Source organism: Castor canadensis, chromosome X (genome assembly GCF_047511655.1).
Source record: "Castor canadensis chromosome X, mCasCan1.hap1v2, whole genome shotgun sequence".
NCBI lineage: Eukaryota > Metazoa > Chordata > Mammalia > Rodentia > Castoridae > Castor > Castor canadensis.
The window spans coordinates 72,641,657-72,664,029 of record NC_133405.1 but is presented as its reverse complement, the minus strand read 5'-3'; the positions used below and the strand labels follow the sequence as shown (position 1 = coordinate 72,664,029).

The following is a 22,373-nucleotide window of genomic DNA, read 5'->3' as shown; positions in this document are numbered from 1 at the left end:
TAAAAAAGAATGCTAAAAACATACTGGCAAATTCAAGGGGTTTTTTTTGAGATACAGTTTCTCTATGTAATGCAGGCTAGCCTTGAACTTGCAATCCTCTTGACTCAGACTCGTGAGTGCTGGGATTATAGGTGTGGTCTAAATTCAAGAATTTAACCAAATATTTACCTGAAATCCCACCATGTGGTATCTTCTAGGTTAACAAAAGAGACAAGGCCTCCATTTTTGTTGAGTTTCCAGTCTAGTACAGGGAGACTGAAAACACACAAATAAGTAAATATTTCAAATATTGATGAGTACTAGGGGGGGAGAGCTGTTTATAGTTAGCATGGCCAGGGAAGACCTTTATAAAGACATTATATTTGACATGACATTAAAGTGACAAGTAGGAGGCAACCATGAAAGATAGCATCCAAACAGAGGGAACAGCATGTGCAAAGGCCATTATAAAAAAAGGGAACACAGGCAGATACCAGATTATGCAGAGTCTTGTAAGTCACGGTAATAATTTTAGATTTTATACTCAGTTCATCGTACAGTTAAATTATGAAAGATTCTAAATCTCAATTCAGAATTTTATAGAATTAAGTGACTTATGGAGGCCAATCCATTAGAAGTAAATCCTATAATCATTTATTGCATCTTTTTTCTATAAACTTATGATTGGAATAATAATGGTAGACACTACTTATGCAAAAGAGGTAAAGTGGTTTGTGATGTTTCCAAATGAAGTATGTTGCAATTGAAGAAAACAAAATTTTATTTAATACTTAAAAAATTTTATAGTTTTATGGGTAAAATCCTTAGAAACTGGGCTTGGGGGAGATAGAACACCATTTGTAAAATGCAGTTCAAAGACAGGGGTCACATCATTTACTAGCTGGTATTCATTTCCTGGAAAAATGATTATTGAAGTCAGGGAAAGGAATTAGATAGTCATTGTCATCTCGTTACTTTTATGGTCACATCCTCACTCCTCTATCCATCTGCTTCTTGTTCTGCCTCAGAAGGAAGGAATGAACAATGAGTTATGGAAGGTCAGAATGTGGCCTTTGGGGAGCCTGGAGTTCCTAGTAGCTGGAAGAATAATATAAGTATATATGCCTGCAACTTCATCTATTTGATGAGGATCATTAACAATCTCACATTGCCATATTATATGAAGAAGGAGGAACACCCACCTTCCTGCATATTTACAAACGTCATACAGGAATAATCCCACTGAGAAAACCTTGATGTTGCTATAAGTGATCACCCTTCTGTATTCCCCAGGAAGCTAAAGAAGGAAATGGTTCAGTTCTTGCTACAGCTCAGGGTAGCCTTCCAATTATGAGAGCCTCCATATTGAAACTAAATGATTCCTTTAGGCTAATATCTAAAACCTTAAGTGGCTTTGGACTAGATTTGAACATGCAAGGGTAAGTATAACTTCAGTAAGTCATTTGCAGTATCCAGGTACTTATTTCAATTTTCCATACATATCTTTCTGGACACCACTCAATGACACTATTATTGGTGGCTGATTGAGGTTTAGTGGAAGGTGTGGGAGAGGGGTGATAGTGATAAATTATCAGAAGAAAAGGGCATTCTTCTAAGCTGTCACTTTTGTATTATTATTTTGAATATTTCAATTACTATATAAGAGGAAAAATATGAAAAAGATGCTAAAATTAAGATTAATTTGATTAATCAAAAACTTTTAATTTAATTTTAAAGAAAATCTGATTTTATTAGATTATCCTTATTCAAAACATTATACATTTAACAGCTTTTTTGAGATACAACTTACATACTAAAAAGTTTAGTTTAAAAAGGCTGTTTCAATTGTTTATAGTATATTTACAGAGTTGTGGAACAATAATCTAATTATAGAACATTCTAATGAATCACCCAAAGAATGATAATACTTATTGGCACATCCCTTAGCCCAAGGAAATCACTAAAGTACTTTTTGTCACTATAGATTTATCTATTCTCATATAAATGGAATCATACAATATATGGCCTTTAGTGACTGGCTTTTTTCATTTAGTGTATTTTCAAAGTCCATGTTGTAGCATGTGTCAATACTTCATTCCTTTTTATAGCTGAATAGTATACTATTCTATGAATGTGCCATATCTTGTGTACCTGTTCACAAGTTGATAGACATTTGGGTTGCTTCTATTTTGGGGGTATTATGAATAATATTATTGTGAATTTTTCTATGCAACTTTTTATTGGACTTATATTTTCAATTTTCTCGGATGTTTGGTAACTGTTTGAGCTTTTGAGGAACTACTAGACTATTTTCTAAAGTGGCTGTACCTTTTACTTCTCCACTCTATATCCTCACCAATATTTGCCATCATCTGTCTTTTTGATGGTAGTCATCCTACTGGATAGAAAGTTGTATCTTCTGTGATTTTAACTTGCATTTGCCTGAGCGACTATTTATATGAGTATTTGTCATTTATGTTCTCTGTAGAAATATTTATTCAAATACTTTCTCCATTTTAATTGTGTTGTTAATTTTTTGTTATTGAGATATAAACATTTTATATATACATATATATGCATACACATCTTTTTCAGGTCCTTCTCAGGTAAAGAATTGACAAAAATTCTGTCCCATTTAGTATATTATTTTTACTTTCTTAATAGTGTTCTTTGATTCACACTGGGTTCATTTTCACGAAGTTTAGTTTATCTACTTTTTTGTATGCTGTGCTTTAAGTGTCATAAACAATTGCCTGTTCTTTTTATTTTATTTTATTTTATTCATATGTGCATACAAGGTTTGGGTCATTTCTCCTCCCTTCCCCTCGTCCCATCCCTTAAGCCCCTCACCCCCACCCCTCCCTCCACCCCCTCACTTCCAGGCAGAAACTATTTTGTCCTTCTCTCTAGTTTTGTTGAAGAGAGAGTATAAGCAATAATAGGAAGGACCAAGGGTTTTTGCTAGTTGAGATAAGGATAGCTATACGGGGAGTTGACTCGCATTGCTTTCCTGTACATGTGTGTTACCTTCTAAATTAATTCTTCTCGAACTATACTTTTCACTAGTTCCTGGTCCTCTTCTCCAATTGGCCTCAGTCACTTTAAGGTATCTGCATCAGTTCCTCTGCATTGAACGCAACAAATGCTATCTAGTTTTTTGGGTGTCTTACCTATCCTCATACCTCCCTTGTGTGCTCTCACTTTATCATGTGATCAAAGTCTAATCCCTTTGTTGTGTTTGCCCCTGATCTAATGTCCACATATGAGAGAGAACATATGATTTTTGGTCTTTTGGGCTGGGCTAACCTCACTCAAAATGATGTTCTCCAATTCCATCCATTTACCTGCGAATGATAACATTTCATTCTTCTTCATAGCTGTATAAAATTCCATTGTGTATAAATGCCACATTTTCTTAATTCATTCATCAGTAGTGGGGCATCTTGGCTGTTTCCATAACTTGGCTATTGTGAATAGTGCTGCAATAGACATGGGTGTGCAGGTGCCTCCAGAGTAACCTGAGTCACTATCTTTTGGGTATATCCCCAAAAGTGGTATTGCTGGATCATATGGTAGATCTATGTTTAGATTTTTAAGAAGCCTCCAAATTTTTTTTCAGAGTGGTTGTACTAATTTACATTAGTACATTGCATTAAACATGTAGATTACTTTTGGGAGTATAAACATTTTTACTATGTTGATTCCACCAATCCATGAGCATGGGAGATCTCTCCATTTTCTATAGTCTTCTTCAATCTCTTTCTTCAGAAGTTTATAGTTTTCCTTGTAGAAGTCGTTCACATCCTTTGTTCGGTATACACCTAGGTATTTGATTTTTTTCTGATGCTCTTGTAAATGGAATTGTTTTCATATATTCTTTCTCAGTTTTTTCATTATTAGTGTATAGAAATGCTAATGATTTTTCTATGTTGATTTTATATCCTGCTACCTTGGTATACCTGTAGATGGTGTCTAGGAGCTTTTGAGTAGTTTTTGGGTCTTTAAGGTATAGGACCATATCATCTACAAATAGGGATATTTTGACAGCTTCTTTACCTATTTGTATTCCTTTTATTCCTTCTCTTACCTAATTGCTCTGGCTAGGAATTCCAGTATTATGTTGAATAGGAGTGGAGATAGTGGGCATCCTTGTCTCGTTCCTGATTTTAGAGGGAGTGGTTTCAGTTTTTCTCCATTAAGTATAATGCTGGCTGTAGGTTTGTCATATATAGCTTTTATGATGTTGAGGTAGTTTCCTTCTATCCCTCATTTTCTTAGAGCTTTTATCATGAAATGGTGTTGGCACTTATCAAAGGTTTTTTTCTGCATCTATTGAGATAATCAAGTAGTTTTTTGTCTCTGCTTCTGTTAATGTGGTTTATTATGTTTATTGATTTTCGTATGTTGAACGACCCCTGCATTCCTGGGATGAAGCCTACTTGGTCGTGGTGAATGATCTTTTTGATGTGTTGTTGAATTCGGTTTGCCATTACTTTATTGAGGATTTTAGCATCAATGTTCATTAAGGAGCTTGGCCTATAGCTCTCCTTTTTGGAGGTGTCTTTGCCTGGTTTTGGGATAAGTGTAATACTGGCTTCATAAAATGTGTTGGGCTATTTTCCTTCCCTTTCTATTTCATGGAACAGTTTAAGGAGAGTTGGTATTAGTTCTTCTTTAAAGGTCTGATAGAGGTCAGCAGAGAATCCACCAGGTCCTGGACTTTTCCTTTTAGGGAGACTCTTGATTGCTGCTTCAATTTCATTTTGTGTTATAGATCTATTCAGGTGATTAAGGTCTTCTTGGTTCAGTTTTAGATGATCATAGGTATCTAGAAATCTGTCCATTTCTTTAAGATTTTTGAATTTATTTGAATATAGATTCTCAAAGTAATCTTTGATGATTTCCTGGACTTTCATGGTGTTTGTTGCTATCTCCCCTTTTGCATTTCTGATTCTACTAATTTGGGTTTTTTTCTCTCCTCATTGTAGTCAGGTTTGCCAGGGTTCTATCGATCTTTTTTATTTTTTCAAAGAACGAACTTTTTGTTTCATTAATTCTTTGTATGAATTTTTTGGTTTCTATTTCATTGATTTCAGCTCTTATTTTTATTATTTCTCTCCTTTGAGTTGTTTTGGAATTTGCTTGTTCTTGTTTTTCTAAGAGTTTGAGGTGTATCATTAAGTCATTGATTTGAGATCTTTCAGTCTTTTTATATGCACTCATGACTATGAACTTTCCTCTCAGGGCTGCCTTTGCTGTGTCCCATAGGTTCTGGTAGGTTGTATTTTCCTTTTCATTGACTTCCAGGAACTTTTTAATTTCCTTTTATTTCATCAATGACCCATTGTTCATTAAGCAATGAGTTATTCAATTTCCAGCTGTTTGCATGTTTTTTGTCTTTATTTTTGTTGTTGAGTTCTAGTTTTCTTACATTGTGATCAGATAGAATGCATGGTATAATTTCTGTTTTCTTATATTTGCTGAGGCTTGCATTGTGTCCTAGGATATGATCTATTTTGGAGAAGGTTCTGTGGGCTGCTGAGAGGAATGTATATTGTGTAGAAGTTGGATGAAATGTTCTGTAGACATCAACTAGGTCCATTTGATCTATGGTATATTTTAGAGCTAGGATTTCTTGATTTTTTGTTTGGATGACCTATCTATTGATTATAATGGGGTGTTAGAGTCTATCATGACCACTGTGTTAGAGTTAATATATGCTTTTAGGTCCTTCAGGGTATGTTTGATGAAATTGGGTGCGTTGACATTGGGTGCATATAGGTTGATAATTGTTATTTCCTTTTGGTCTATTTCCCCTTTTATTAGTATGGAATGTCCTTCTTTATCTCATTTGAATAATGTAGGTTTGAATCTACTTTGTCAGAGATAAGTTTTGCGACTCCTGCCTGTTTTCAGGGACCATTGGCTTGGTAAATCTTCTTCCAGCATTTCATCCTATGCCTATGCTTATTTCTATCAGTGAGATGGGTCTCCTGTAAGCATCAAATTGTTAGGTCTTCCTTTTTAATCCAGTTTGTCAAATGGTGCCTTTTGATGGGGGAATTGAGTCCATTAACATTAAGTGTTATTATTGATAGGTATGTGGTGATTCCTGTCATTTAGTTGTCTTAGTTGTTTGGATGTTTGGTTTTGTGTACCTAAGTTGAGGTTACTCTCTACTTTCTTGCTTTTTTCTTTCCCTATAGTTTGGTGCTGTCTGCCCTTTCATGGTTATGTTGGATTTCACTTTCTGTGTGCAGAATCCCTTGAAGAATCTTTTGTAGTAGTGGCTTTGTTTTAGTTTCTGCTTATCATGGAAGACTTTTATTGCTCCATCTATTTTGAATGATAGTTTTGCTGGGTAGAGTATCCTAGGGTTGCAGTTATTTTCATTCAGTAACTGGAAAACCTCATCCCACGCTCTTCTTGCTTTTAAGGTTTCTGTTGAGGAAAAAAATCCCCAAGTTCAAATGCTATGAAGTTTCATTCTTAATAATTTTGGTGTAATCCCTCATCCTTCAGTCCTGGATATGTTGTCTCAGAAGTAGTTCTGTTGTTGTCTCATCAAAGGGGAAAAAAACAAAAAACAAAACAAAAAAACAAAAACAAAACAAAACAAAATTTCCCAAGTTCAAATGCAATACAGTTTCAGTTAGTCCTTCAGCATGCAGTTCTAGTTCAGTTGTTGTCTCATCAAAGGAAGAGAAAAAAAAGGGTCTGGAGACAGTTCTGTGAATGTCTATCTGAGGCTGTGGCTCCCATACCTGCTACTGTCAGCCAGCTGTTGCTGGAGGCTTTATTGATTGCAGATCTCTGGAATTAGCTTAACACTCACCTAGCCCTGCAGGCTTTGTTCATTTAGAGTTCTTCTGGGCGTGACATCCACTGTTACATGCTTTCCCCTCTCTAAGCATACTGGGGGAGGTGGAGCTACACCTGCCTTTCTCCGGCTGGCTTATTTGCAGTCCACGTGGGAAGTGCCCCTTCCCCACTCTCCAGTGGAGCTTTCCTCACGACAGCCACTGTTACAAGCTTTCCCACTCCAACGTTGTTGGGTGGGGGCCGCCACTCCTACCTTCTCCAGCCAGCTTGTTTATTTACAGTTCCATGAGTGATAGCCCCTCCCTGCTTCTTCAGCGCTCAGGGCACCCTGCACTGTTTGCTACGTGTCTTTTGTTGTTGTTGTTTATTCAGTTTGGTCTTTTTTCTCTTTTCTCCCTGGGTGGAGGTCAGTCTGTCCAGGGGGCTATGCTGATCTGGCCCAGAGTTGTTTGTGGGAGTACCATCTGCCACTTAGCTCACCTGGTGGTCTGCTTCTCTTGAGCCGGTAGGAGCTGGCATCTGGTAGCGTGGAAGCCCTCCTGGTTTCTCTGTTTAATGTGGAATGGGGATGCTATGTGCAGGCTGGGGGTCTGGAGGTGTCGAAATTTTGCCTCTTCTTGGTGGGTTTTCTTGCAAGGTGTATCTTCAGTGTCTCTCCAAGATTTTACTTTAGGAAGCATGCTTTCTGCTTCCTCCCTCTAGTCACAATCTTGGAATCCCCAATTGCCTATTCTAAGGTAACAAATATTTACACTTAAGTTTTCTTCTAATAGTTTTATAGTTTCCACTTTTACCTTAAACCTTTGATCCAGCTGGGCACACTTGTAATCCTAGCTACTCAAGAGGTAGAGATCAGGATAGCAGTTCACAACCAGCCCCGGTGAAATAGTTCATGAGACCATATCTCAAAAAACCCACCACAAAAAGGGTTGGCAGAATGGCTCAAGTGGTAAGAGCACCTTCCTAGTAAGTTGAGGACCTGAGTTCAAACCTCAGTGCTGCCAAAAAAATCTTTGATCCATTTTGAGTTAGTGTTGACATGTGGTATGATGTAGTAGTTCAGTTTCATTCTTTTGCATGTGGATATCCAGTTGTTCCAGCTGGATTTGTTGTTGAAAGGGCTATTGTCCTGGCATCACTGTTGAAAATCAGGAGATCATAGATGTGTGGACTTTTCTGAATTCTCAGTTCAATTCCATTGATTTACATGTCTATCTTTATATCAGTACCACAGAGTCTTCCTAACTATCATTTTTAGTAAGGGTAGAACTTGATGACTATGAGTTCTCCAAATATGTCTTCTCTTCAGGGTGGCTGGCTATGCTGGATTACTTGCATTTCCATGTAAACTCTGTGGTTTTTGCCAAAAAGCCAGCTGGGATTTGGATAGAATCTAATCTACAGATTTAGAATCTGTAGATTAATTTGGGACATACTGCCATGTTAACAATGCTGTCTTCCAAACCATAAACATTGAATGCCATTCCATTTATTTAGGTGGTCTTTAATTTCATTCAACAGTATTGTGTAGTTTCCACTGCACTGGTTTTGCACTTATTTTTCTAATCTCTAAGTATTTTATTTTTGGTGCTCTTGTAAATTGGAATTGCTATATTGAGTTTATTTTTGGATTATTTACTGATAGGGTAGAATCATATTACTGATATTTCTATGTTTACTTGGTATCATGCACATGTATGATACTCATTCATTTGTTCTAATATTTCATTCATGAATTTTTTGGCAGTACTGGAATTTGAACTCAGGGCCTTGCACTTGTTAGGCAGGTGCTCTATCAGTCCCCACATTCTGCTTTATTTTTCAAATAGGAACTCATGCTTTTTGCCTGGGCAGCCTTGGACCCCAATCTTCCTATCTATGTCTCCAGTGTAGCTAGGACCATAGGCACACACCACCTGACTTGTTTATTAAGGTAGGGTCTTGCTAATCTTTTTGTCTGAACTGGCCTTGAATAGTATTTCTTCCAATTCTTCCTCCCAAATTGTTGGGATTACAGGTATTTGCCACCACACCTGGCCCTCATACATTCTTTTAATATTTTCACTTGACACCTACAAAGAGATAATCTTCCTTCTTCTTTTCCACTCAAGATACCTGTTTTTCTTAACTAATAGCCAATGTTAGGATCTCTGGGACAGTGCTAAATAGAAGTAATGGAAGTAGAAGTACTGTATTAAGGGGAATCTCCTCATTGTAAGCATAAAGCATCCAGAATTTCACAACTAAGTATGAGAGTAACTCGGGGTTTCTCATAGATGCCCATTACAAACTTAAGGAAGTTGCTTCTATTCCTAGTTTGCTGCAAACTTTTTAAAAATCATGAATGGTGCTAAATTTTGTGAAATTCTTTTTCAGCATCTAATGGCATGAATCTAAGCTTTTTATTTTATTCTATTAATATGACATATTATATTGATAGATTTTCAGATTTAAACCAATCTGCTTTATGAAGAGAAGTCTTACTTAGTCATGATGTCACCGGATTTGGTTTACCAGTACTTAGGGCAATTTTTGTGTCTAAACACAGAAAGAATATTGTTCTGTACTTTTCTTCTGATATTTGTCAGATTTGGTAACAGTATAATTCAGGTTTCATAGAATGAGTTGGAACATGTTCCTTTTTCTGTTTTCTGTAATAGTTTGAATACCACTACTTCTTAAAAAATATTTGACATTCTCTAATAATTAGTTTAACTTCTGTGAGATCGGTAATGATGTCTTGTCTTACATTCCTGATTTTAATAATTTTAAGTTCTTGTTTTTCCATTGGTGTAACTGATGAACCTTTGTTGTTACAAATCTTTGTTCTTAGAAGTTTTGATTTTCTAGTCTTCATTTCATTTACTTCTGCTCTCTTCTTTTATTGTTCCTTCCTTCTGCTTGCTTTAGTTTTCACTACCTTTTCTAATTTCCTAAGCTGGGATTTTAGAACTTTCTTTGTATATGTAAGTATTTAAAATTATAAATTGCCCTCTAAACATTGGTTTTGCAGATCCCATAATTCTTGGCATTGTTTTACTCATATCAATGTATTATTACAATTTCTTCTTTGATCTGTGGGTTATGTAAGAGTACACTTTAACTTTCACATATTTGTAAATTTCCCAAGTTTCTCCATTGTTGGCTTCTAATTTCATTCCACTGAAGAGGAATATTCTTTGACTTCAATTCTTTTAACCCTATCAAAGCTTGTTTTATTGCATATAATATAATATGTGCACTTAGAAGAACATGTATTCTTTCTGAATATTCTGCATACATCTGTTAGGTCTAGTTAGAATATGTTGCTTAAGATTTTTATATTCTTGCTTTCTTCCTAGTTTACTATTATAAAGTAGAACTCTAATAACCGTTTTTCTCTAAAAGTCTACATTTGCTTATTTTACTATACCCTTTCTACTTCTCATGGTTGATGTTCGCATTGTATGCTTTTTATCATCCTTTTTCACTTATTCATATCTGAATTTAAAGTATATCTCCCATAGATAGGATATAGTTGTATTTTTGTCTTTTAAAAGTTTTTGTTAAAATCTTTTTTATTAGATGATTTAATCAGTTCACATTTGATGTTATTTTTATAGCTTGATTTTCCTCAGCCATTTTTGTTTTTGAAGCAAGTTCTGGCTCCTTTTGTAGAATATTTTTAAGGTCTTTTAAGAGTTTTTAACACTTATTCCCTTGTTTCCCTCTGTAAACTACGCACCTGAATTTCCCCACAATCTCCACTGTCTTGTTTGTTTGAGACAAGGTCTCCCATATAGGCAGCTTCTACCTCCAGAGTGCTGGCATTATAGCATTATAGACATGTACCACTATTCCTGGCTGCCACTGGTGTGTGTGTATGTGGGGGGCGGGGTGCTGGCTCTACCACTTGAGTCATACCCCAGCCTTTTATTGTTTTTGTCTTTGAGACAGGGTCAATGAGGTAACTTTGCCCAGGGGCAAGCCTCAAACTCCTGTCTCAGCCTCCCAAGTATCTGGGATTACAATTGTGAGCGACCATCACTAGCCTGCAATGTTCTTAAAAACACTCTTAGGCCTTTTGCAAATAAAGTTATTTTCATCTGGAAGAGATTAAAAACTGCTTTATGGCCTGCTTCTCCCCAACCCCCAGGAAAATCTCTGAGCCTGGGATACCCAGTATGTGATGAAGATAATGGCAAGCTTCTCTCAGAGTGAAAACCTCCACTCTAGGAGTGGAGAAGTTAATGAGAGAAGGGCAGCAACCTTAGGTCTTCTCATGGTATGGGAATACTTCATGATCCAGGACAAAGGTGATTAGGGTCTGTCATCTGCACATATAGCACCAAGGCAGAATTTAATTCCATGAGTGGGAGATGAACAGAGAAACCATAGTCCCTATCTGTCAGCCTCAATCATTGAGACCGCCTCAGCAACACTAGCAGGGGAGCATAGAGATGAGAATTGCTAATGTAAGATGAAGAGAGCCCTTGGTCTGGGACCTGAAGGAAAAGGGACTACTTATGTTCTCTGTTGCAGCAGTTTAGATTGGAGTCAAAGATGGGGAAGGAGTGTTTTAAATACCAGATTCACCTTTCTTAATGAATTTCCATAGATTTTCTCGAATAGATATTTCCTCTTTGCTGCTTGCCCTTTGGACCATTTCCAGAGGCATCAAGTGGTTTTAAAAAATACTTTCCACCAATTTCACTGAGAAGTGAGCATTAGAAGAGTTCCACACTGTCATGTCATCAGCCAATATTTTAAATTACTTTTTATGCTTCTTAAAATGCATTTGGTAATTTTTCCCTTATGAAAAATAAAACCTCTTAGAACAGTTCAGATGGCAATATTTTCCTTCAAACAAATAACTTTAACCAGTAGGATATAAGGCTTATCAAGATTCTAAGGAAACTGAGCTTTCAATAGAAGTATGTGTTGGAAACTAGGAAGAAACATAAAGAAAAGGACAAGCAAGAAATTTGAGAGGGTAGAACCCTTAGAAATCATTTAATGCTCAATTTCAGCCTTGCACAGATAACAACTAAAACCAAGGAAAACAAGGGACTTAGCCAAACCTCACTCAGCAAATCTCTGACTGAGCCAGGATTAAAATTAGCCCAATGGGAAGTAGTATGTAAAATAATTAAGCACACAGGTTTTGGAAAGATATTTGAATATAAATCCTTCCAGTTATTACCAGCATGAGCTTCAGCAACTTTCTTTGCTTTTCTATACCTCAGGTTTCTTATCTGTAAAATGGGATTAACAGTAATACTTTTCTAATAGGTTGGGACCTCAAGAGACATAACTATTATTACTAATACAGCAATTATGACATTAAAATACCACCATCACTACTAATAATCCCTCTATAAGCACCCCACCCCCATCTATGCAAAAAACAAAAACCCTCAGGGTTTTTGTGTCCAATTATCCGGATCTGAGGCTGCTGTGCTTGAAAGGCAATTTCTTTCTTTTTTTTCTTTTTATTCATATGTGCATAGATAATGTTTGGGTCATTTCTCCCCCCTTCTCCCAACCTCTCCCTTACCCCCCCACCCCCTCCGTCTCCCCCCATCCCCTTGATACCCAGCAGAAACTATTTTGCCCTTATTTCTAATTTTGTTGTAGAGAGAGTATAAGCTATAATATGAAGGAACAAGGGTTTTTTCTGGTTGAGATAAGGATAGCTATACAGGGCATTGACTCACATTGATTTCCTGTGCGTGTGTGTTACCTTCTAGGTTAATTCTTTTTGATCTAACCTTTTCTCTAGTTCCTGGTCCCCTTCTCCTATTGGCCTCAGTTGTGAAAGGCAATTTCTGAACACTGCAGACTTTCTTTCCTTATTAACTCTCCAAATCGCATTCACTCTTTTCTAGGTAGGATAGATCTTCTTTAAGCTTCACTTTCTCTCCCTTAATTCTCACTGAAACCACAGTACCTGACTCCATGTCAGCCTACTTTCATTTAAACATGTATTCTGAAGCAGCATACAGGTCAGGCTGCAGAATAATATCTAACACAGCACAAAGTACTGATTTCTAGGTTATACACAAAGTAGATTTCTTGTTTATATTCTTCTAACACAAGCAAAGATTAGTACAGTTTAATTCAGGTACCCAAAACTTCTATGTTCTATTTTGAGGCCCAAATAAAACCAGGAGTGACTTACTAGAAATTAGGCACTGAGTCCAGAGAAGTTTAATGTACTCTATTTTCTATTTCCTTTGTTGGATTTTTATAGCAATACTTATTGATAGAAGAATTCAATAACCTATCTACTGGATATATATATCCCAAAAGAAAATCCCAAGTCAGAAATCTTGCCACATCCTCTGAGAACTGTATTTGAAACTCATTCAATGTTAGATGAAAACAAATTTCTTCATTTTGCACTGGCAAAAGTATGGGAGGTAGCAATAATTGATAATTTGTGTGTTTTACAGGGTGCAATACAAAATGTACCCTGTAAAACACACTTGTTAGCAGAATTAATCTTCACAATAAGAGTAAATTCTCGATACTTTTCTTGGGTATTTAATCTTGCACAAGTTATTAGGTTTAATTCTAAACCTAATATCTTCAAAATATTTACCTGTAACTATCACCTTCCCAAAGTAGTAAGAGGCTTGAAGGCTCTTAAAGTCTTCTTTATTAAATGATCGGAACCAGAAGGAAATTGGTATGTTACCTTTTGGATACACCTGCATGACTTAAGAGTCTCCATTCTGTAGAAACTGGGGAGGAAATGGAATTAAGTATCATCTCATTAATAAAATATAAATGCTAGAAGTAGATATACTGAATGAATCAAGGCTTTTTTGTTCACTAGCCATGAGGCCCTAGGCAAGTTACTTGATTTCACTAAACTAATTTTTCTCATCTGAAAAATGAAGTTGACTAATAGTATTCTGGTAATTGATATTATGTTTGATAGAGAAGACCTTTGTAAGCTCTAAAGCTCTTTATAAAATTATAATGCTAGGCAAATAGAAGATACTCAGCAAATGTTGAGTAAAAGAGTAAACATACTAACAGTTTGTGAAGGAATAGTCTAGTCTTACTGAAGACATTTCTTTTCTTCTCTCTCTTGCCTTTCTTCTGCCCAGGATGGCCTAGAATTCAGGACTGTCCAACGTACCTCAGCCTCCTAGGTGCTGTGATTGCAGGCATGCACCACTACATCAGGCTCCTGCACCCATTTCTTACCACTAATATGAGTGTAAACTACAAATTTCTGATGGCAATTATCTTCTATGAAGGAAATACCATATGAATCTAGAGAAAGAATGTGACTTATTATTTCAGACCTCTGACAATTTCTGCTTGGACAATTATATGCAAACTGATAGAAAGTATTTTTCTCTTAAAAGCTCATACTTATTAATCTTAATTTTTTGAAAAAAATTGGAAAGCAAAAATGTATTTACCACAAATAAACTGTTGTTTGGCCTATGTTAATTACTTGTCTTTACAATGAGAACTACTAACCACATTTAAAATGAAAATGAATGGTCAGCTTCCAAAACTCAAGTATTACCAAATTTAGTGACTCTGAGAATGTCAAGGGCCTGATATTTACTGCTTCATAGTTCAGACTAGACAAAATTAACATTATGTTTTTTATACAGGAGATTGGCTCTAATTTATAAACTAAAATTTAACATACAGAAACAATTCAGAATTACTAATACCTCATTACTATTTTAGATGGACAATACCCAAGAGTAACAAAATAACCCTCTAAGATGATGGTTATACGATTTTGGATTATATAATTTAAAGTCTCATTTCAACAAGATATTGTAAGCTTTTGTAAAAAGGCAAAGGAGAAAAGAAATACCTTAAGACAGTTTCACTTGTTACTTAGACTACAAAGAATTGCTAATATAACTTAATGAGAATATCAGTGAGATAAAAATCAACCACAAAACAACCCTATGAATGAATAAATCCCAACAATGAATATTAGTAACCTAAATTAAACAATTTAAAATGTTTTTATTTCTCAATATATTTACTACAAAATTTCCATAAAGATGCTGAGCAAGCAAATTAGCAATTCAAAGTTTACAAACTAATGAAAGAATACTATCCTCAGAAAGTTTAAGTCTTTAATATAAAATTAAAGATTTGTTAACAATTAATAAATGCTAAAGTATATATTGGATACTTATAATCTGCAGGCGATAAGTAACTTTTTTAAGACAACTGCCACAGAGGCAAAAGAAAAGCTACTAGAGTTATAAAGGAAAGAAAAAGAAAAATGTTGCACTAAAACTCTGGGGAAAATTTTGAGACCATAAAAAACTTCACATTTTTTTTAGTGAAAGTGATAGTAAAGTTTATTAGGAAAGGAATACACTTTCAATAGACTGAAAGTGAGTTATCTTCTACAAAGAGAATGAGAATGACCAAAACTTCACTTATTTAATATTATATTTGGTGTTAGGCAGCATATAAAAATCCCTTAAGCACTAATTTAAAACACTTGAGGCCATAAACATAAGTGTAGGGGCTTAAATATACCACCAAAAATCCCAGTAAAATAAACTCACAGGCTCAATGTATTGGTTTCAATTTATTTTGTGCATTTTTGGAAAGTAGCTTTAAATAGTGGGTGGTATATAATAGAGAGACAGGGCAGAGAGCACTTTTTCGACCTTCTCAACTAAGAAAAATAGATTTTTTGAATATAGCCATATGAATTCTTTAATTTTTCTATTTAAAGAATCTAGGGGGTGAAGTAAGAATCCATCAAAGCCTGCTAACAAATACTTTTTAATGTAACACTTTACATCTTAAAAGAAGGCTATCTATAACCAATAAAGCAACTAACCAAAATTACCAAACAAGTACCTCTACCTCAATCTGAGTACTGTGAAAAATCAGGGTACTTTCATAGCCATTAGAACAAATGCCAGAAGATGAAGGTGATCTATTTCTAAATATCTTATTTCTTGATTCTAAAAACAAAAAATAGCATATTTGTTTTGTTTAGCATATTTTTTCAATCTGCTGGAATTCTTGACAGTGAGAGAAAAATTTTGGGTAACTGTATAGGTTCAGAACTAGGATTGATGTTTCTGTTAGGACATTCAGATCCTGGCTCAAAAGTCACCTCTCAGTTTATTTCTCCTCACCCTACACTCACATTGAATTAAAGCACCATTTACAATATAGTTAAACTTTGTAGGCAATTCAACCACAAATAAAAAATGTCAGCGATCCATTGCTCAGCTGTTAAAAATTATAAACTATAAATATATTAGAAATCTAATGCATTTCGAAAAGCTCTATAAAACAAAGCGCTGACTAGTGCTTTTGTAGGCTGCTGTTTAAGATATCAAGCAGCCCACATTTAGAGTGTTAACATCATACTTATTACCTAAAAGTGACCAAAGAATATTTGCAATAACTAGAGAAAAATATTTTCTTTTATAGGAAGCACCCTAGTTTTTCAGATTAAAATTGGTAGTAATAAAATATTCTATGACAAAGAAATAAGAAAAGACCGGAGAATTCCATGTTACAATCTCTAAAACTGGATAATAGAAAGGTAATTCCTTATTTCTTTCTTCTTAATTTATCTCTGGTACATGAGTTAAGGCATAAAGTAGCAAGAGTGCAATTGATTCCAAACAACTTGGAATTTTATTGTAAACATCCCATAAAGAATGGCAACAAATTAATCCAGTTTTAATCTTTGAAGGTAATTGCTTATAATGACTAACAACTGCCAAACAAAACATCTTTTATAAACCAAGCCAGTTTAGTTTACCTTTTTTACTGAATTTTAGTTTAATGGACATTTTGCCCATATACAATATCACATAAACTATTAACTGAATGTTTTTCCATTTAAAATTTGTGGATACTAAGAACAAACATTAAGGTACAGTTTTGTTAATACTGTGTAAAGGGTTACAAAAGACAAGGATGATAAGTTACAGGACAAAGAAATAAATTACTGATTGCCATCACCACAGTATTGTTCAAAGAATTAACATTTGTAGTACTGCCTAATGTATACTTGGTGACATATGTAAAAACACATTTCCCAACTGGGTTTCTACATATTTCTGTATGAGACTTTAAAGGTCAATTACCAAGGGCAATTTCAGTATGTATCAATAGTTTTTTTTTTCTTTTAGAAAATACTTATCCTGCTTCTATATGTCAAAAGTCTCATATTCTAGATTTAATTAAGATAGGTATAAGAATAACAAATGGACAACACATATAAATAAACACACACACACACACACACACACACACACACACACACACACACCCCTTAATTCTAACTGCAGGACCTTTCTATTGTACTTCTCCCATCAATAAATCAGAAATTTCCAGTCTTGTCGAAGTGTGCTAAGTTAGGTGTAGTCTCCATTGCAGAAAACTAAGTAAGGATAAAAGCAAGCAGAAAAAGAAAGATGAAAAAAGAAGTAACGAAAAGGCTATATAAGAAATAAATATCAGGAAACCTGAGTGTTATCTATATTCCACAAATCACAGCACCACGAAAAAAATCAAATTTTGTATTGTATTTTAACCAAAACTTTGTAAATTGGTAATCAGAACTTGGTAAATAAAATTTGCTAGGCAAAAAAAGCATAATAATTCCTGGAAATTTTTAAAACAAGCCTTAAAAGTGATCTCAGAATACCCTATTTTCCATAAAACATTAATAAAGCCTCATGTACCACAAAAATGTTGAGGATGGGGTTATCATTTAAAACAATGAACTTTACATGTCAAAAGTCCCATCCCTTCCACCAGAATTCATTTCAGAATTCAAAATGGTATTATAATTGTTTAAAAGGTTGGACATCAAAGTATAATGAAAACTACATGATTTTAGTCTCCTTTTTGTGGATATGAAATTCCAACTTTGAAGGTAAGTACCAGTTGGCAAATGTGCATGAAATGATTCCAGAGATACATGAGTAAGTAATAAGGTGTTTATCATTACCACAAACATACAAATTTTGAAAAATGCTCAAAAAGTTTTATCAAAAAGTTAGAAGTGGCATTCACATCTTTCTGTTACAATCACTCTGTTATTGTCTAATGAAAATCTACAGGATTAAAACAAAAACAAAAGGTAAATCACTCAGCTTTACTTCAAAATATTGGAAGTCTGAGTTACACATGTGAACATATAACTGTGTAGAATGAAACTTAAGAATATTACTGAGTTTCTTTGCCTCTGGGAGAAACAAAGCACTGTACAGAAGAATTCTAGAACAAGCTTGATTTTGTGGGAGGGAAAGAAAATAAAAGGTAAGTTAAAAGAATAGAAGGATACAGGAACATGACAAAACCTGGATTATTGAGAAGGCATAATGAAATAGATGATCATGCACAGACTGAGCCTTACAGAGGCAAAGAATTGGTAGTCAGTGTTCTCCATATAAAATATTCTCTTTTTAATGTCTGAGATAAGGTATTTCAAGTTGGGGGGGAAAGCTACATATATACAATCACATACACACATATACAAAAACAAATTTAGTCATTAGGCTAGTAGGTTGGTGAATGTTTTAGAGAGCATCCTATTGCTGGATGAGATACATACAGCAAGCCATAGAAAACACACATTTTATAAATATATACACATGCTAAAATCTTAAAGATAGGAATTTAAACATTATTAGCATTCATGATAAATATTACAGCTTACTGTCTATTCATTTCTAGCATAGGATTAGGCTTATACATGTGTATGCTCTCATGGGTCTAAATGTAACAGTGATTTTTGTTAGCAGAATTCTTAGTTTATTTCCTACTTGCTTTGTTATGGCTGAACCCAGTTCTTATTTAGGTTTAAAGGGTCTCTAGAAAATTAAAGTGATAAAGTATTCAATGTGATACAAATTATGACACATTCACAGAAGGTGGTGCTACAAGAAAGGCAAAATATAAATTTGGGGGGAGAAGTCCAGATGAAAAAGTAAAAATACTATCTCCCAGACTTTTATTTTCAAACTTATCAAAATAATTTGCATGCAAACAGAAAATTATCTGTTTGTTTTATAATAAATGGTAACTATGCTCACCTAACATACCCCAGGGACTAACTCTTTAAGTTCTAATAACTGAAATCAACATTACAGCCAAATGCTGTTCACTAATATTTTCACAGTATCTCACTACATATAAAATAAGCTTAAAAATGTCTTCAGCCTTATCATTCTAATTACCTAAACCTAGAGAATCTTGACATTTGGGGAATAAATGTGGCATTTTTGTTTTTCAAAATAAATTATAAATAAAGCTCCAAATAGCTAAAATCACACAAATGGCAATTCTTCTACATTCTAAGAGGTTAGCTCTTCACAGAAGAATGGCAACAAAAAATTTCACACTAAAATAATACACATACACATTTGGGTATATCCAGGAATTTAAGCAACTATGTTACTTTGATTAGGGTAGGCCAAAGAGTTATTAATTCCAGGAAAACACAGACACAATTTAATCTAAATGCCCAAGAGATGAATAACTGAAGTACTATATTTTACAGAAATCAAATGTAGAGTTTCAAATAGGAACATTTTGAATCTATACTATGGTTTAAAATGGCAGTTGACTTATAATCATAAATAGTTTTGGTTTAGTGAAAAAAAAAGATTACAACAAAAGTATCAGATTGATCTACTGTCTAGTAACAGAAGTTAGTACCATTAACAATACACAATACTTTCTTAAAGCCTGAACAACATTTCTACTGCAAGTGAAAACTGCTTAAAGATGTTAGTACAAGAATAACTCCCACCCCAACCCTACCCCAAAAGCTAAGTTATGTGTGTACTCCTTCCTCTGCACTTAAGGATTTTCAGATGCATGAAATGATTGAAAGCATGAGACAAACAAACACATTAGCTTAAGAAATATCCTGGGATAACACATTAGCTTAAGAAATATCCTGGGATAACTACGTATACATCAAGAAGTCCATTTTATCACATGGGTTTGATCTAAGTGTGACAAATTTGCTGTTACATAAAGAGATCAATATTATCCTTCTTATTTCAAAAATTTAAGTAACAAGTTACCAAATCTGCAATCTCAAATTTGAGGAGTAAAACTGATCTTGGAACTCAAGATCACTTATGTAATCACATTCACTCTACTGCTGTAAACAAGATCGAAAGGGTTTTGAAGATTTTTTTTGTCAATAAAATAATGATTCAAAATCTGTGAGCAGTGCAATGAGGTTCTTTTCTGAAAGAATAGAACAGAAGAATCCTTTGGAATGATGAGAACAGAACCTATTAAAGCTGATTCAAAACATTAGTTAGCCAAAACAACCCAACTCAAATTAGGTGCTTTGTTTCATTTTAAGATTTAAATGAAAACCAGTAACTCACAGTTGTGAAATACTAAGTGGTAGCAGAGATGTATTAGCAGTAGCCCAAATCTACTCACATGAATATGTTCTAAGAAAGCCTATGGTAGAGCATATAATGCTTAATAAATTTTGTTAATTACAGCTATTAATTTGACAGCCAATATAATTAACAACCTCTCTGTTTATAACTTAAGAGTATTCATTTCTACCAAGCTTGCTCTATTTCTCCTTAGTAATGAGTAACAGCATGTATTTTTCTTAACATTTCCAGTAGTTGTAGTTTTAATAGAGGTAGCTGAGCTACTATTCTTCAAGGAAGTTATTCTTTGTGGATGAGGATTTTTCAAATGTTTAAGTTATTCTTTAAGCTACACAAGTTTTATTAATGCAATAAAATATAACAGGAAAAAGAAAAGGGATGCAAGAAACTTTTGCATTTGGCACCTTGTCTAGATTGATACCTCAAGTATTCTCTTTTAATAAAGTTAATGCACACATCAGGACACACCACAATGATTCGCTACATATTTACAAGGCACCAACCCTTTCTCACCTTTAACGTTAATTAAGCAAATCAATGAAAAGCATATCAAGACCCCCCACCCCCCAAAAAACTGTAGTATAAATATATACTTCAGTTCAGTACAGTTCATGAAAGTTTGGCCTGGGAAGCGTAAAATAATCCAGATCGTTCTTACAATATAGAAACTGTAAACATTTAATAGCTGCCTTTAGGATTGGTGTATTGTGCAAAAGTTATTATTACTGGGTATAGGAATCAAAATGGCAAAAAAAAAAACTATATAAAACTCTGTAAGAAGGTGCTATACGTCTGTGATACAAAAGCAAAAGAGGGATATTTCATTGAGATAAAAATGTCATGCTACCCTTAAGAAGCAGAATGCTCCTTTAATGTAGTAAATCTGTAGTGTCTATGGTGTGTGTGCATGCGTATGTGCACGTGTGTGTGTGTGTGTGTGTGTGTGTGTGTGTGTGTTTGTGTATGGGCAGAATTTCTTTTGATTTAAGGCCTAATGAGTAAGGCTTGTTTGAACAAATGAAGTGTGGAGATCAAAAGTCTTGAAACAAATGTATACTGGCATAATGGAAAAGCACCAATGTGAAAGGAAGCAGAAGTCCCCACACAACTTGCTTTGTAGATTTCCTGGTAAATTCCCTGCAGTAGAAGGCCATTGAATTTTTTAAATTATTCTAAATTTATTAATGGTTAATAATTCCATCCCATGAGATGGCTAACCCTGGCTTTTTCTGTCATTTTACGTACTCTGCCTGATCTGGATGTACCAAGATTCAGAGGATCTTCAGTGGACACAAAGTTGTCATTATCAGAATCATCATTATATAAAACAGTCCTCCTGCCTTGGTTTCTTGTTTTAATTCGAGGAAGTCTACTGAAACGTCCCGAAAACATGGTATCAAATTCATCATCTGCGATACGTGCTCGTTTGGCTCTGGTGGCTCCTCTAGAAGCACCTCTTCCCCCTCTCCCTCTCCCTCTTCCCCTAGTACTACCTCCACCTCTTCCTCGACCCCCTCTTCCTCTGCCTCCTCTTCCTCTGCCTCCTCTACTCCATCTACCCCATCTTCCCCATCTGCCTCTTCCTCCTGTGCCTCTCATCTTCCAGTTTCTTTTTCCATTGACATGTTGTTTTCTGAGTTTTCTTTTAGGTCTGGTTTGTATGAATTTGCTATAGTCATGGTCTCCATCTACATAATCTTGATCTGTTCTGGAAGTTGATTCAGAGTCAGAATCAGAACCACAGGTACTTTCTGAACTTAAACTGGATCCTAACTCTCCACTCTCTGAGGAGGATAAATGTGATTTCTCTTTTGTTTCTTTTATCTCTTTTTCTTCTCCTCCCATGCTTTCATCTTCTTCTGATGCACTATGTTTTCTCTTGACTCCTGTCCAGGGCTCTCTGCCATCACCATTTGTAAGAGGTCCATCAAGGCAGTGATCTAAATCAAAGATTTTTAAAAGTTAAGCTTTAATATTGAAAAGATGGCCATTTAGATTCAGAAGTAAAATAAACAGTTTAATAAAAAATAGTGTCCAAATGGAAAATATTGGAATAGGAGCTTAAATTTGTTTGAAATGGAAGATACTGAAGTTTTGATTTTTGTCTGACTGCTTTTTTGTCAAAAGGAGAGTGGAATGTGGTTAGACTGATGGTTGGTGAGGTTATCTAGGCAGAAAATTTTA

At 34.8% G+C, this 22,373-nt stretch overlaps 1 protein-coding gene across 3 annotated transcripts in view; it reads right to left on the bottom strand.

Moving 5' to 3' along the window:
• Positions 1-17,993: 17,993 nt before the first annotated feature.
• Brwd3 (bromodomain and WD repeat domain containing 3) overlaps positions 17,994-22,373 on the bottom strand; it is a 110,335-nt gene continuing 105,955 nt past the window's right edge. For all 3 annotated transcript variants that reach the window (XM_074063274.1, XM_074063275.1, XM_074063276.1), the window contains one exon: positions 17,994-22,129. In XM_074063274.1, the coding sequence (XP_073919375.1) occupies positions 21,378-22,129 (752 nt within the window). In that variant the 3' untranslated portion in view covers positions 17,994-21,377. The remainder of the gene's footprint in view (positions 22,130-22,373) is intronic.